Genomic DNA, 15278 nt, shown 5'->3' on the forward strand with positions numbered 1-15278 from the left:
CACCTGTGGAACTCACTGGCACAAGAGCGTAGCAGGATTCAGAAAGGACTGGATGTTTATATGCAGGGCTCACCAAGCTGCCGTGAGGTTCTGTACACTGCGCATGCACAGACCGCGCTGCGCAGCTGTGCCGGCTTGTAATCTACTCGCCATGGGAGAGTAGATTATATTAATTGTCGAGCCCTGTTTATATGGATATGAATATCCTGATCTAGAACATTTAAAAAAGAGTTTGGAAGGGATCTAAACCCTCCTGCATCAGGGAGACCAAAATGAGGAGGATGCTGGAGCACATGACTTATGAGGAGAGGCTGAGGGATTTGGGCTTATTTAGACTGCAGAAGAGTGAGGGGAGATTTGATAGCAGCCTTCAACTATCTGAAGGGGGGTTCCAAGAGGATGGAGAGAGGCTGTTCTCAGTGGTGACAAATGACAGAACGAGGAGCAATGGTCTTTAGTTGCAGTGGGGGAGGTTTAGGTTGCATATTAGGAAAAACTATTTCACTGTGAGGGTGGTGAAACACTGGGATGGGTTACCTTGCGAGGTGGTGGAATCTCCATCCCTAGAGGTTTTTAAGTCCCGGCTTCACAAAGCCCGGATTGGGATGCCTTAGTTGGGACTGGTCCTGCTTTTAGCAGAGGTTTGGATTAGATGATCTTCTGAGGTCTCTTCCAACCCTATGATTCAATAAGTTTATAAGCCAACAACTACCAGGGTTGGGAGAAAGATTTCCCTGGGGCTTTGAGAGCAAAAGTGAAATCCATTATCTAAATTAAAGAGGCCTTTCCACCTATCAGAGCTGCTGTGAGATAGCTGGGTGCTGTTTGGTGTGAAGGTCAAGAATAACAGGGTTCCCGCAAAAACAAACAAACAAACAAACAAAAAAAAAACCCAAATCTCCCACCCACCACACTAGATGAGATAATAAGATAGGTAGATGGAAGATAAGTTCATCAATGGCTATTAGCCAGAATGGGCAGGGATGGCGTCCCTCATCTGTCAGAGCCTGGGAATGACAAACAGAGAACGGATCACTGGATTTTCCTGTTCTGTTCATACCCCCAGGGGCACTGCCATTGGCCACTGTTGGCAGACAGGATACTGGGCTAGACAGACCTTTGGTCTGACCCACTATGGCCATTTTTATGTGCATTAGAATAAACGCCGGACAAAATGAAACACATTGACAGGGCAGACAGAACAATTTCTACTTATCCAGCCCTCCTGCTCCCAACCCCATGAGTTAATAAGCAACAGGATAGCCCCGATGATGAGTCAAACATGATTAACAGAGGTGGAAATGAGAAACCAGGGCTGGCATTGGCATTTCACAAGTCATGCCTGCCAAGTGGCACGCACAGACTGTTTCATGCTATCAGCCAATCCAGAGGGAACAGTTTCTCTCTCTATGCTGAACTCTAGAATCCAAATCATTGGACTGTCTAACCCGGAGCAGAAAGTCAAGTGCTGTAAAGTGAATGTCCCTTCTTCCTCCTTCAGTGTCCCAGTCCCCTACTACACACACACACCCCTCAAAGCGTGGCAAAACTACAGCAGTTGCTTGCAGGCCAGAGAGGCATAGTTATAACACTGTAGGATATACCTTAAAAATCCACAACAGCTGGGCTGTTAGAATCTTGGCAGAGTCTTACCTTCGCAAAGAGTGTCTTCCCAGTACCTGGGGGGCCGTACATAAGGATATTCCTGTACAAACTTTTGTTCTTTTTTGTATTTCTTGTTGCTATGGCGATGTCTCTCACACGTTCCTCCAGCTTGGGCTGCAAGAGGAGAAAAGTTGAGGTTGAGAAATCAGATACTCAGAACTGTACACATCGCATAATGGTATAAGCAGATGGCCATAGGGCTGTATGCAAAGACCAGGGTTGGAGTCTTAGGTATGATGAGTTTTTAGCCTGAATTCCTGCAGCTTATTGGCTTGGACTTAAGTAGTTTCTCTTCCTGCTTTAGGATTTATTGTATTTCAAAGTTCTAATTACTTCAAACTCAAGCCACAGCCAATAAGCAAAGCTTTAGCTAATAAGGATACTTTCTTGCATGGATAATGGACATGAACCTTTCAGAATCCAGGCTACTATGACATGTAGAACTCAGACCAAATATACTGTCACATTAACATGTTGACTAAGGAGAAAATCATATTGACAGAAGTGCTGACCCAAGACTTCCAACTGCTCCGTACAGAGGGATCAAAGGTTAGCAAGGTGTTTAATGTGGCCCATGCTGAACACAGAAGCTTCTTTACATCTGGGTTGCCCCAAGAGTGCTATGTTTCCTGTACTACTGAACTCTAACAATTTAAAATAAAAGCCAGGAGGGAACCTTTGATAGTTAGACACCAAGAAAGTCACTTAAGATTCTGTGCAGACAGATAGCAAAAGCCAATACTCACACTGAGAACCACTCCTTCAAGGGCATCTTGAGCCTTGCTGGTAAGACGCTTGCCAACCTGAGAAAGAGAAGATTAGTTACCAATTCAGCCACCTGCCCGAAGAATCCAGTCACAGTGCAAAAGCAAGCTAGCTTAGATCATGATAAAAATAATAGGCAGAGAGATGTCAGTATGTCTAAGCAGTCCAGTTGCTTATCACTCCCCAGAGAATGGACTGGAAACTGTCAACTGAGACAGCATCCCCTGTCCTGTTTATCTGATAAAAAAATTATGCAAATATAAGCATTCCCAGTGAGTGTGGGGTTACCAGCCTCACACTGCCAGACCTTGATGGTATTTACCGTGATGGGATGCTTGAGTGCTTCTAGCACAGTAATGCGCGAAGTCTCTCTCACCAGGGAGGGCTTGCCCAGACGAGCTTCTATATACCGCCCTGCAACTCCTGTAGCATTCTTGGCAGTGTAAATCCCCACTGCTAGCAGGGTCAGACCAGCCACCTGAGAAGAGAGGAGGATTCTGATCAATCTCCTTTGCAAACCATGCTAGAAGAATGACAATCTGGAGTCTGCAGCCATCTCCTATTGGCAGGTCATAGTCGAGGCTTTAGGGAGGCCTTGTCTACCTACATGCTGGTCAAAGGGTGTTAAAGCACAGATCTGTCCAACTCACACTGTAAACTGAACAGCGTTATAATGGAGGAAGAGACAAAATGTATTTTATTTCCTAGTTGGTTAATTACATTTTTGAACAATGAAACTGACAGTCAAATGTATTTTCAAGCTGCATTAATTGCTAAATCTGTTTATCTTTGTATATTCTCTGAATGGTACCGGGGTGATTTGATTTATATTTACATGCTAGTGTACAGCAAGTAACGTGTGCCTCTAATAACTACCAATATAAAGAAGGGACTTTTCAGTGGAAATGTACTTTTACTGTTCCCTCCTTTCAGTTAATGGACAAAGCATCCTCCACCATCAGAAGATCGCCAGTTACCAAACTATGTCAAATCTTGTCATGTAGTTTTAACTGAAAAACAAGCACCCAAAAGAGAAAACAAAATAGTTTCCATAAAGGGTGCGGTGATGTTCTCAGACCACCAGTAGGGTTTGCAGACAGCGCAGCAGTGTTAGAAACACTCAAGAGAAGAAACAGACCTGTCCTCTTTCATTGTCCAAAGCCAGTGAACGTGCCCTTCATTTCTTGCATGCAACACCTAACATGCTTCTGAGAATGGTACAGCACCCAGTTTTAATGATTCCGAATGTTACTTGCAATGCATGAGTATTTAAAAAAATTTGAGCATGTTCCTTTAAATATTTAGAAGGATTTCCATATACAAGCAACTCTAAGCATAGCTGTGAAATTCAGAGTAAATTCGAGAACGATGGGAGACTCAAGCTGGCAGTAACTTTCCAGGCCAAAGGAGCAGTCAAGGCCAGGTGCAAAGCTCTGCTCTTTCGCAGAGGGCTTCTCAGGAAAAGGGACCTACAGTAGAAAGTTTGGTTAAAAGAAACAAAACATGGTTAAAGAGAAGAGAATATGTGCTAGTGGCGTGAGGGCACCTTGGTCAGCTGGAAAACACCACAACGCACAGCCAGCCTGTGGGACTCCTTGCCAGAGGATGTTTTGAAGGCCAGGACTATAACAGGACTCAAAAAAACCCTAGATAAATTCATGTAAAGTAGGTCCATCAATGGCTATTAGCCTGTTTGTCAGAAGCTGGGAATAGGCGACAGGAGATGGATTATTTGAGGATTCCTTGTTCTGTTCATTCCCACTGGGCACCTAGCATTGGCCACTGTCAGAAGACAGGAGACTGGGCTAGGTGGACCTTTGGTCTGACCCAGTGTGGCTATTCTTATGTTCCTAAAAAGCCTCGATTTGTGTTAAGGTGCTTTAATATTTCAGCACTTTAGCTAAAATGCCACTGGATACACACTCCAAAGAATCCGAAGGAGGCCAGGTCACATCAGCACACCACACTCTGCTGTTGGTCTGACTGGCACTGCTTTGCTGGCAACTGCAGAGCACTATGGGCGAAGAGGACAGTTTCCGGAAGCTCAGACTGAGTTTTCCAAAAGTACATTAGAACTAAAGCCACCGATTTTCTAGTTCAGAAAAGTCCCATTTAAGGAAACACAGGGGAAAAGGCTAAGTGCCCCCCAATCTTCTCTGCTGCTTAGCAACCCCCAGCCACACCTGGGCCATCAAGCACCATGCTGGTCCCTCATGTGAACAGGATTACCAAGAGTGGCTGCCAAGAGAAAACCTGCCAGGGAAGGAAGCAGATACAGCTTGAAATCACACCACCAGCAGGTAAGCATGAACCTGCCAAATTTACTGTCACTTTGCCACAATTCTAAATCATTGCATGCTGAACTAGGGATGTTAAATTTAGTTTCATCAACTAGTCGATAAGCGGGGCAGCCACAGCACGGTTAGCTCCCAGCCCCCAGGAGCTAACCCCACTGTGGCTCTGCCTTTTAAATGTATTGAGAGTCAGCAAGCTCTTAATACATTTAAAAAGCAGAGAGGCAGCATCCTGGGACTGGGTGCAACCTGGGAATCAGCTGATTCCCAGCTCACATCTGGTCCCCCCTATCCCTCTGCCTCCCACAGAGAGGGTGCTGGAAAGAACGGGCTTTTAATCTGGCTCCCTCCAGCACGGGCTCCTGCTCCTCCCCCTCTGCCTCTGATAGAGGCAACAAGAGGGGGAGCGATTAGTCGAGGGACTAGCCGCTTACATCCCTATGCTGAACCAAGTCCTGGCTATGGTTGCAGGCTTAGCTTGTGCTCCTCTCCTTTGTGACCCCCTACTAAATGATTTTGGGATGGTCACCAAAATATCCTTCCCTTCCCCTCCTTCCACTCCCTTCCTTTCAAGGGTGAGGCGGGGGAAGTCTCCTTATACTTAGATGCAGAGGTACTCTGCTTTAGCAATCAAGCTGCTAGAGTTTGCTGTGCACATTTTTAACCCCCATCTTTGTAATGACCAGCAAACTACTGTGATAGTGAGAGCGCAGGAGGCTCTGCATTTTACCTTTAATCCCAATCCCTGTTGGCAGCAGTACAGGGAGGCATGAGGGGGCCCAACAGGATGGAGATGTGGTGCCTGCTTCACCCTCCCCACCTGTCAACCAGTTCCTCTTCCAACCAAAGTGAGCTTTATTTGCTCTAAATGAAACTAGGTTTAATTTGGATTAAACTGCCCCCACCAGAAATGCTGCCAGAAAGAAATCTGCACTCAGTAAGGTGAGCTATCCATAGGCCATTTAAACACCATCCGCACTTGCTTTGATAAGCAGCCTGTAAATAAGCTTCCTGCAACAGCCTTTTCCGTGTCCAGCTGAACTCCTCAAACCATTAACTGCCACATGGATTGAGCGCAGAGAAACCCCCCACTAGTCACAGTGCAGCAGAATGCTTTGAACAGGAACAAACACCACATTCCAAACACCACAGGAGCCAATATAGGGAGAGGCAGGAGGTTGGGGGCTGTGTGGCAGAAAGCGAATCCTATTTTTAGCTTTTAAAGTGTCCTTAAATTATTCACTTATGGAACAATCTGGGGAAGAGTGTCACAACCCCGGAGTGTGCCCGGAGCATTCATGCACAAGGGAACAATGATCTTCTAGCCAGCAGAATCCTGCGCTGTTTTAACAAACTACGGTTCTAAGCTTTTGTATGAGCCTCTTTAAAAAGGCCTGACTTTCAGGAAATGCTGAGCCATGGGCAGTCTGAAAATCTGGCCCCTTTAAAATGACGCAAGTCAGGCACCCAAAATAAAGCCGCTTGTGTGTCTGTGGGTCAAGATTTTCAAATCACTTTGCCCACCACTGATATGCAGCTACCTCGAGGTGGAGCCTGGCAGGTATACATCAGTGTACGGTAACATGAAACAAGAGTGTAGGAGGTGAACAACGTATCCAACCAAAACTGCATGGGAATTTCAGGAAGGCAGAAATAGCTGCCATGAAATAACCACAAGACTAATAATCCTTCTGCCCGCCAATAATTTCAGGGCTGAACCTTTTCAAACCAACCCATATCAAACGGAGCATTTCCCCTAGGGCAAACTTTGGCTCAGAGCCCTCTAGATTATGGAAGCATTATTATACCATTGGGGTGAGTTATTTTTAAGCCTCTTCTGTACAAGCATTTAACCTTGTGCTCTATGGGTGGTTCCCCTGCCCCAAAGACAGTCCTTGTTGGGACAAAGATGCTCAGACAAATGTCTGAATTCTGCTTGCTAGTGAGGGCTAAGGGCAGATGAAAATACACAAGAAATTCACCACCTGTCAAAACAAGGGCAGAGATAGCAATAAACTATGGCAGGAGATACCACCAGTTCAGAAAAAAAGGCTCTTGCTACAACTTTTACACTAAGTGGCCCATAAATGCCACAAGTAAATAACTTTGAGGATTTACAATCAATGGTGTCTCAGAGCCCTTCTGGTATCGAATCAGATTATTAAGGGCATCTGAGCAGACTGGCCAATAAAGAGGGTTATAAAAACAGAGACACAGAGTTCATCAGGGAGATGGTAAAAATTATGTCCTGACATGGACAGGTGTGTTGTGCGCGGCATCCCTTTGGAGAGAACCACAAGATTTTGCTCAGAGGCTACTGAAGTAGATAAAGAGGGAGGAGGGGCTTGGAGGAACCTCATTTTGCACTGTTGTTCTTCTGTTGGCCCAATGATCAGAGAACTTTTTAGGCCCAAAACATAAGCTCTGTGGCTACCTGACTACATGGATTCATTCACTGACAGCCCTTTAGATTTGCACTCTAGTCCTATCACAATCAACATAGCAGAGCTCCCAATATAAAGTGCAAGGCACACTCATCTACTGTTCAGTAGCATGGACCTACATCCACATCAATATGTAGTACTGCACATCCGTGAGCTGCGAATATACTTGCCACCAGCACAGTTCAGTCTAATGAACCCTTATAAACATACTCCGTCACACACACAGTACTGTAATACCATGCACTAGGAAGCAGTATTAGCATCTCACTATTCAAACAGAATACTGTAACATTTCTTGGAAGGGGTAATATATACATGAAGAGGGCTGAAAACCAATACAGTATCACCGTGGTTATCCAACAGTGTGTGGGGGAGGAGGGACCGAATTGCCTGTGTGGCTTTAGAGAATCATGACAGTTTCTACTGTGATTAACAGGCATTGGGAACTCTTGGTATTACAGGGTTGTTCACCTAGGACTCCAATGCTGCTCTTAGTGAAAAGGACAGGAAGCTCTGAATATTATTCCTAGCTGACTAAGTGCCTATTCACTTTTTCATATCAAAGACTGTAAAATGAATAATAAATGGAGCTTGGCTACACTCCATTTATCTTTGGTATCGAGGATTTCTGTGAAAATGCATCCAAAATGAATGTGAGAGACCTCCTAGGGTGATTCACAGCAGCACTACCTCTCATGACCCAAGGGCACCTGCCCATTACAGTCTCACCAGGACACTTTTCAGAAGTACAGGGATATGGGGATGGCTAGTCTGAGGGAAGGTCTACACCAAGTTACGCAACTGCAGCTACGTGAATAGCATAGCTGAAGTTAATGCATTTAGACCCATGTACCAACAGGAGACAGTCTCACATTGACTCCCCTTGCACGTCTCTGAGGTGGTGTACCAGACTCGATGGGAGAGTGATTGATGGTCTATTTTTTATGTCTATATTAGACTCCATAAATCGACTGCTGCTGGATGGATCGCTGGCCCAGTGGTGAAGACAAGCCCTGAGTGTGTTCCAGCAGAAGCATTACACCCAGAGAAACTCTGGTTCAGGCTGCGGTACAGTGCCTCTGAGCTCTGTTTCACCAGCATCCAAGGGCTGCACTCATTCCCTCTGCAAGTGTCAGTCTAGATCAAAGAATATCTCCCCTCATTCTAGACAGGAGAGACATGCCCACAACTAACACTGCTCCTCTGAGGAACTGTCTGTAAATATCGGGTGTGCTCTCAACACTGAAAACTCAGGGGCCCTGCAGCTCAATTCATTGGATTCTGCTAAAATGCCAGTGGAAGACAGTTCACAGTGGTGGTTCATCCGCAAGTCCCCACTAACAGCCCTACAATAGCTGAAATTGAAATTTTCACTGGCATTCTAAGCATCAGATTCATTTCAGCCTGACCAGCCCAGTTTGCACTGAGACCAATTCGAGTTAGCTGCCTGTTGTTGCTGGGACATTCACCTCGCTGACTTCAGTGGTAGTTTGGCTGAAATAAAAAGGCTGAGGTGAAGCTGAGACTGAACAGAATGTAGCTCTACATTCGACCTCCACAGACCCTTACTAGAATGGGGCCATTACGGCATTTACGGCAGGCGGCAGTGGTAGGGGGAATAACTGTCCTTGGTCATGAATGTGGAGAAGTTAAAATTCTCCTTCTGCGGGCTATTCCCATATTTAATTTAAGCAGCCAATTAAAAAGAACAGGCTTGATCAAAGCAGGCATGGAAATAGGAGGGAGATTTATTGCCTGATAATAGTTCAAATAAATCCCCTCCCACCTTCCCTGAAAAGAACATGAAACAGGCAAATATGATCAGCTGAAGCAGTGCATGGAATTAGAGAATGCATCATCATAATGCATATGGAGACAACCATTTCAGAGCGCACAGTACCCGAGCATGGACATGTTACAGCCAGGCATGAGTAGGTAGGGCTAACGGTAAAGGTGGCCCTGGGAATTGCAACCATCAGCCTGGGGTCCCGCAGAGGTGGGGTGTGAGCTGCATTTTAAAAAGGAATAATGAACAGAAGATGAGCAGATAGCTGATAGGATGGCAGTAACGGCTCAGCCTCCAGCTGCTAACAGGGACTGGCAGTGACTACACCTGGCTGCAGGTGGGGGATGAACAGAGCGAGATCAAGCACAGCAGCAAGAAAACAGCCACCCAAAACTAGCTTTAACACTGTACCAACCTTTGAAATTATCTTCCCAATGTTAAAAACTACAGTTCTCAGAAAGCATTGGGCACAGAATATCCCCATCAATAAGTTGAGCAGAAAGACCTGAAACTTCCCCTCTGGTTACAGCTGGTGTCCAATTCAACAACCCTGCAGTAAACTTGTACTAAACTAAGCAACCCTGCTGGCAGCTTCTTTGCATTAGCTGCCTGTCAGACAGAGTAAGGCAAGCTGCCTTTCTGACAACACGAAAGGCATTCTGGGAATTTGCTAAGACTAATGCTTCAAAGTGGGAAGGATTAGAACAGCAGGACTTCAAACAAGTCTTCAATGTGAATGGGCACTACATCTCCAGGAGCAAGGGGGAGAGTGCTTGACTTCCAAAACTCTCGATTAGGGCCACGCTGTTTGGCACATTCCCTTGTCATGTAAGACCCAACACTTGCTCTGCCCCCAAACTCCATCTGCCAAGACAAAATCATGGGGAAGATCTTGCCCACTGAAAATCATATTCCCTGTTCATTACAACATCTGGAAATCCTACCACCTTATACACTTTGGGTACATCTAGACTACATGCCTCTGGCGACAGAGGCATGTAGATTAGGCTACCCGGCATAGGAAAATGAAGCGGCAATTTAAATAATCGCCGCTTCATTTAAATTTAAATGGCTGCCACGCTGAGCCGATCAGCTGTTTGTCGGCTCAGCGTGGTAGTCTGGACACTTTGCAGTCGACATCTAAGGAATTTGTCAACCTCCCAGGTAAACCTCATCCCAGGAGACATACCTGAGAGATTGACAAATGCCTTTGATGTCGACCGCAGAGCGTCCAGACTACTGCGCTGAGACGACAAACAGCTGATCGGCTCAACGCAACAGCCATTTAAATTTAATGAAGCAGCGATTATTTAAATCGCCGCTTCATTTTCCTATGCCGGGTAGCCTAATCTACATGCCTCTGTCGCCAGAGGCATGTAGTCTAGACGTACCCTTTGGGCCGCCAATGCTGAGCCTTGAAAAGGGATCACTCCAAGGCATCTAAAGGCTGCCAATTTAAGAGTTAAACTTTAATTAAGAATTCTGAACCAGATTATGTGTTTTAGCACTCCTATCCCCGTCAGACCTCAAAGACCTCTGCACAGATAGATACTGTCCCTATTTAATGGAAACAGACGTTGTAGTCGGAAGAGCACCTGAATTATAACCCCTTGTATTAAGAGGCCTGGAATGAGGCAGGAGCTGCTCAGACTCTGGGAGGAACAGGGCTCAAATTGCAGAATACACACTCCTAAGTGCTCATCTCAGAGCACTCACGCAAACACATCCCAATATCAAATAATACAAGCACATCCTGACCTCAAGGACAGTGCAAACATTCCCCCAAGTATAAGAGGAGCACACTGAGACAGTCAGGATGATGTAATAGAGGTGAATTTTGATTGAACCAAAATGACCAATGTGATCAGTGATAACTAGCCACGTCAGGGGGCTGTAACTATGTCAGAGGGCAGTACTAACTTGTTTGTATCCGGGTATAAAGGTATCTCTCTGCCTAGCCTAGAAAGGAATGGAAAGTCCCACTGGTCCATTGTTTTGGGCATACATATGTTAGTGGTCCAGCACAGTCTGCGGGATACTAGTACCGTGCTTTGTCAACAATAAACCTGGCCGGATGCCTCTGCCCCTTAACGAAACTTGTGGTCATTGGGCAGTTCACACAAGGCCTGCCGTGCCAGCTGTCTGCGCTGGGCTGGGGTGACACACAGAGGGAACCTACACACAGAGCCAAACATCTCTCAACACCCAACCACAGACATTAACATGGACTCAGTGGCAGAAATAGAAACTAGGTCTCAAGAGTTTCCTGATCTATGCACTAGGCAACAATGTGGCGCTACACGTTGGATCTGCCTTTTTCTTTCTAAACTACTACAGTGCACTCCTAGTTAAGAGAGACTTTGAAGGCTCATCTCTCCAGAGGGCTGGCTGCTCTTCATCCGGCTGAGGTAGTAAAGTTAGTGCCATTGAGAAGAGGAAGAGGGAGAAAGCATGCTCATACATGGAGAGACAGTAATGGCTCCATGAGATTTTTTGTAAAGGCTGAGGTTTGTTCCTGGTGACAATTCCCTTCCCTAGTAATATATTTAACTAGGGGTTGTCACCTGCCTATGCATATAATCTGTGAAGTACTTGGGGATAGAAGGTATTATGCAGGCAAATTAATCACCACTACATTACATACTTTAAGAACAGCTGACTTTAATGTAAAGGCACACAAACTAACAGCAAATGTTTTAAAAGTTATATCAGAAGCAGAAAACCTGCCAAACAAGGAGTGGGGTTGCTGAAGAAGCAGTCAGTTAATGAAAACAAGGCTGCTGCAGAAAACCTGACGGATGCAAAGAATTCATTTTTCACTGCAGTGGATGTGAGGGAGATTCCTGCACCTGTTTCATTCTCTTTAGGTGACAAATCTGAGGAACTGTTCCAGACCAAGGCATTAGAGGAGTATTTGGGATAAAATGAACAGTAACAAGTCACCAAGACCAGAAGATACTCAGCCCCCCAGTTTGGGAACCGATGCTCTGAACCATCTGGCACTGGCCACTATTGGAAGACTGGGTGCTAGGCAAGGTGATCTGACCCAGGACAGCCATTCTGATGTTCTTAAAAGTTTGCAAAGAAAGATTTTTGGGGAAGAGGCCAGTTTTGCAACACTCCAGAAAGACTTGAACTCTGTGCCCCAGAACCTAACAGCACAGTTTTACAGAAGGGATGTGAAGGTTTAAAGGTTAACCCTCATGCTTAATGGGTGAGGCTTACCAGTTATGGTTAACCAGTGGGGGCTGGAGCAGCTTCCCACCTGCTGCAGGAAGGGGACTGTTCCAGCCTTATAGGGCTCACCACAGACAGGGGCTGCTGGAGCAGTCTGTCTGTGGTGGGCCTGGGCACCACACTGGCAGGGGCTGCTCCCATCAGGACATCAGAGCAGCCCCTGCCTATAGGGTGTCCTGGACAGCTGGAGCAGCCCCTATCCATGGTGAGCCTGGGCGCTCTGCCTGCGGGCGGGGAGGGGGAGGAGAAGGAAGCTACTCCAACCCCCCCCCCCCCTCGCTACTCACCTCCCTTTAATCGGTTAACTGGTTAGCCAATTAAATGGGATTTTACATCCCTAGTTTACAGAGTCATTAGCTTAATGTTTAATTTACAGCCCGATGCTGGCGATTCAAACCAAAGCAGCTCCAGTTAGAGGGGGCAAAGAGCAGGATGCAGCAATTGCTTTTAGAGCCAGCAAACTGAGTATTTCTCTCAAAGTGAATGACAAGGTCAAACCAAGGGCTCAAGGGCAAATAGAATATGAACATCATTTAATTTTAGTCACTCTAAGTGTGCAGTAACAGGCCTGGAGGGCTCAAAATAACCTCAGATTCATAAAATAGCAGGAAGGCCTCAGCATTCAATTCATCTCAATTTACAGATATGTTGGAAGGAATCCACAAGGGAAGACAAAAAAAATCCCTTCCCTTTTCCAGCAGCCCCTCTGTAAAGAGACTACCCACAATCAATATCCAGCCCATAACATGCTATCTCAGGCAAAGACCTTCTGCTTTGATACATGGCAATTAAGAACTGGGTCAAGCCACTATTCTAGGCTGCAAAAATTAAAAAAGGATCTGCCAGAGAGCTATTAGACTTGCATTTTACTAATATACACTTGCAGGTTATGGAAAAGCCATGAAAAAAACAAGGAGTCCTGTGGCACCTTAAAGACTAACAGAGTGATTGGGGATCAGCTTTCATGGGTAGAGACCCACGCTGTCTGATGTAGAGACAGACTAGCACGGCTACCCCTCTGATATTCATCCCCATGGTATCCAAAGCTTCACAAAGGCCCGAGTAAGTGACAACCCCAAAACAAATCTTGCTCTTTTGAACCTGCAGGGAAAATGATCACTCTGAAAATACCCTGCATCAATCGAGTAGAACTACTGGGATTACACATAAGGAGGGGGAGGTGACCAGTAGGCCTCAGAACACAGGGCTAAGTTATGGGAAACCCTGAGACAGAAAATAGGCTGGGTTAAAAGAAACAATTAGACTGACTCCCCAAATCTTGCCACCAAAGATTTTCACATGGCAGAAAATCCAGGTGAGAGCTTGGGAGGGAATAAAAAGTTTAGCTTAAAACTCCCAAGTTCACAACAAAAGAGCATGTTATCTTGCACAAAGGCTGCAATAAAGCAGAGATCTCTGGATCAGGAATTTGTGGAGCTAAAAGCACCAGACAGCAAGTTTCAAAATGATCTGGCGGCTCCCGAGGTCTCCGGTGCGGCCCACATTCTACAAAAGGATTCACTCAAAGCATGTCTTGCTGTCACTGTAAAGGCTGCACAATATGCTCTTTTTACCAGCCCACATAGGAGCCTCAGTGTGTAAAACTGGAGGGTGGAGCAGACGGTGGAAATGGCTTTCAAGCAAGGTATCCATTTTAACAAGCTGGGCTTCTAAAAATATCTCCTCAAAAAACTATGAAATCGGGAGGTGTTGCTGAGTTGGTAAGATTCTAAGAGGAAAACTTCCAGCAACACAAACAGGCTGGCCTGCGTTCATGCTGCGTGACTGACACTGTGAAGCTTTGAGCCACAATTTATTTCAGCAAATGAACTGGGACTTCAAGCACATGTCAGGCTTGCTGCTCTGGGAGGGAAAGGAAAATATGGACTCAAGAAGTTTTTGTAAAGCTTCATTCAAGAGGTGATAAATTAAGTAGGAATGTCTGCAACAGGTGACTCCACTAATTTTGTTTCAAGGTCAACTTTAGCATGAGCAAAATCCTTAGCATACACAGGGGGGCACTCTGAACAGAAGAGCCCAGGGACTTGAGTCCTTCCAGACTCCCCCCACCAGTTCCCACATGAAAAGTGCCCCATAAGTATCACCCCACCCTCCACCTCAATGGTTTTGTGCTAAAACTGTTCAGCACATGTATACAATGTGATGGAGTGAGGATTGGATTCAATGAGTTCACTTCATGATGCTGCATATGAGTTCTACTGTCCTGTGGTAACCATGTATATGTGCCTCAGTTTCCCTGGGCACTGTACTAATACGCAGAAAGGGATAGAAATTCCCAATGAGAGAGGCTGCCCCAGCCCCAGCACGGACGCAATGGCAAGGCTTTCTGCAACCTGAGGCTCAGAGGGGTGTGTGACCAGGTGACTCCTTCTGCCCAGGAAGCTGGACAAAGGTCGGAGCTGGAGGTGGAGCTGCCTGCAGGTGGAGATGGGCTACTAGGCAGGGGAGTGGATCTGGCTGGCTGGGGGAGCAGAGATGGGAAGGCAGGGCCCTTGGCTCTGAACCCCCTCTCCCCAAGATGACTTGTACTGACTTTCTGGTTCTAGTGCTAACAAGTCTGTTCTATGCTGTATCTTTGTGAACTAATAAACCTTCTGTTCTACCTGCAGGCTGAGAGCCACATCTGACTGCGGATGGGGGTGCAGGGCCTGTTGGCTCCCCCACTCCATGGGGACATCCTATGCTGCTACTTTCTGGGGAGAAAGTCAAATGGTTGTGCATCCTTCAGCGTAGCCATACAGGACAAAAAGCAGGGCCTTCCTGACCTAGCCTTGCCGTTGCATTTACTTAGGCAGCAGAAAGATTGTGACATCAGTACACCGGGAAGCTCACTGTCGAGACTATCTTCCGACATGGTGAAAGCCATGACTCGCTTCCAGGCCTCGTGGGGTCCTCTACAGCAACCTCACTGGACAGTTTAACTGTGGCACTGATGACAGCCCTCTCCAGTCCTCTTCAGCAGAAAGAAGCATGGCAGACAGGCAAGATCTTGATAGCAAGGAGGAGGAGTAAGTCGTGTAAGGCAAGCTGGACGTCAGAGTGAGGGAGAATGAAGAATGTCTTGCA

General features: G+C 46.2%; 1 protein-coding gene across 1 annotated transcript in view; it reads right to left on the reverse strand.

Annotated features, from left to right (window-relative positions):
* Window positions 1-15278, reverse strand: part of LOC102462273 (ATPase family AAA domain containing 3A) — a 75723-nt gene that overhangs the window by 39999 nt on the left and 20446 nt on the right. Inside the window, exons 8-10 of the mRNA XM_075906421.2 lie at window positions 2753-2908; window positions 2412-2468; window positions 1654-1779 (exon numbers count right to left, since the gene is read on the reverse strand). Of these exons, the coding sequence (XP_075762536.1) occupies window positions 1654-1779; window positions 2412-2468; window positions 2753-2908 (339 nt within the window). The remainder of the gene's footprint in view (window positions 1-1653; window positions 1780-2411; window positions 2469-2752; window positions 2909-15278) is intronic.

This window comes from Pelodiscus sinensis, chromosome 24 (assembly GCF_052426305.1).
Source record: "Pelodiscus sinensis isolate ZL-2025 chromosome 24, ASM5242630v1, whole genome shotgun sequence".
Lineage (NCBI taxonomy): Eukaryota > Metazoa > Chordata > Testudines > Trionychidae > Pelodiscus > Pelodiscus sinensis.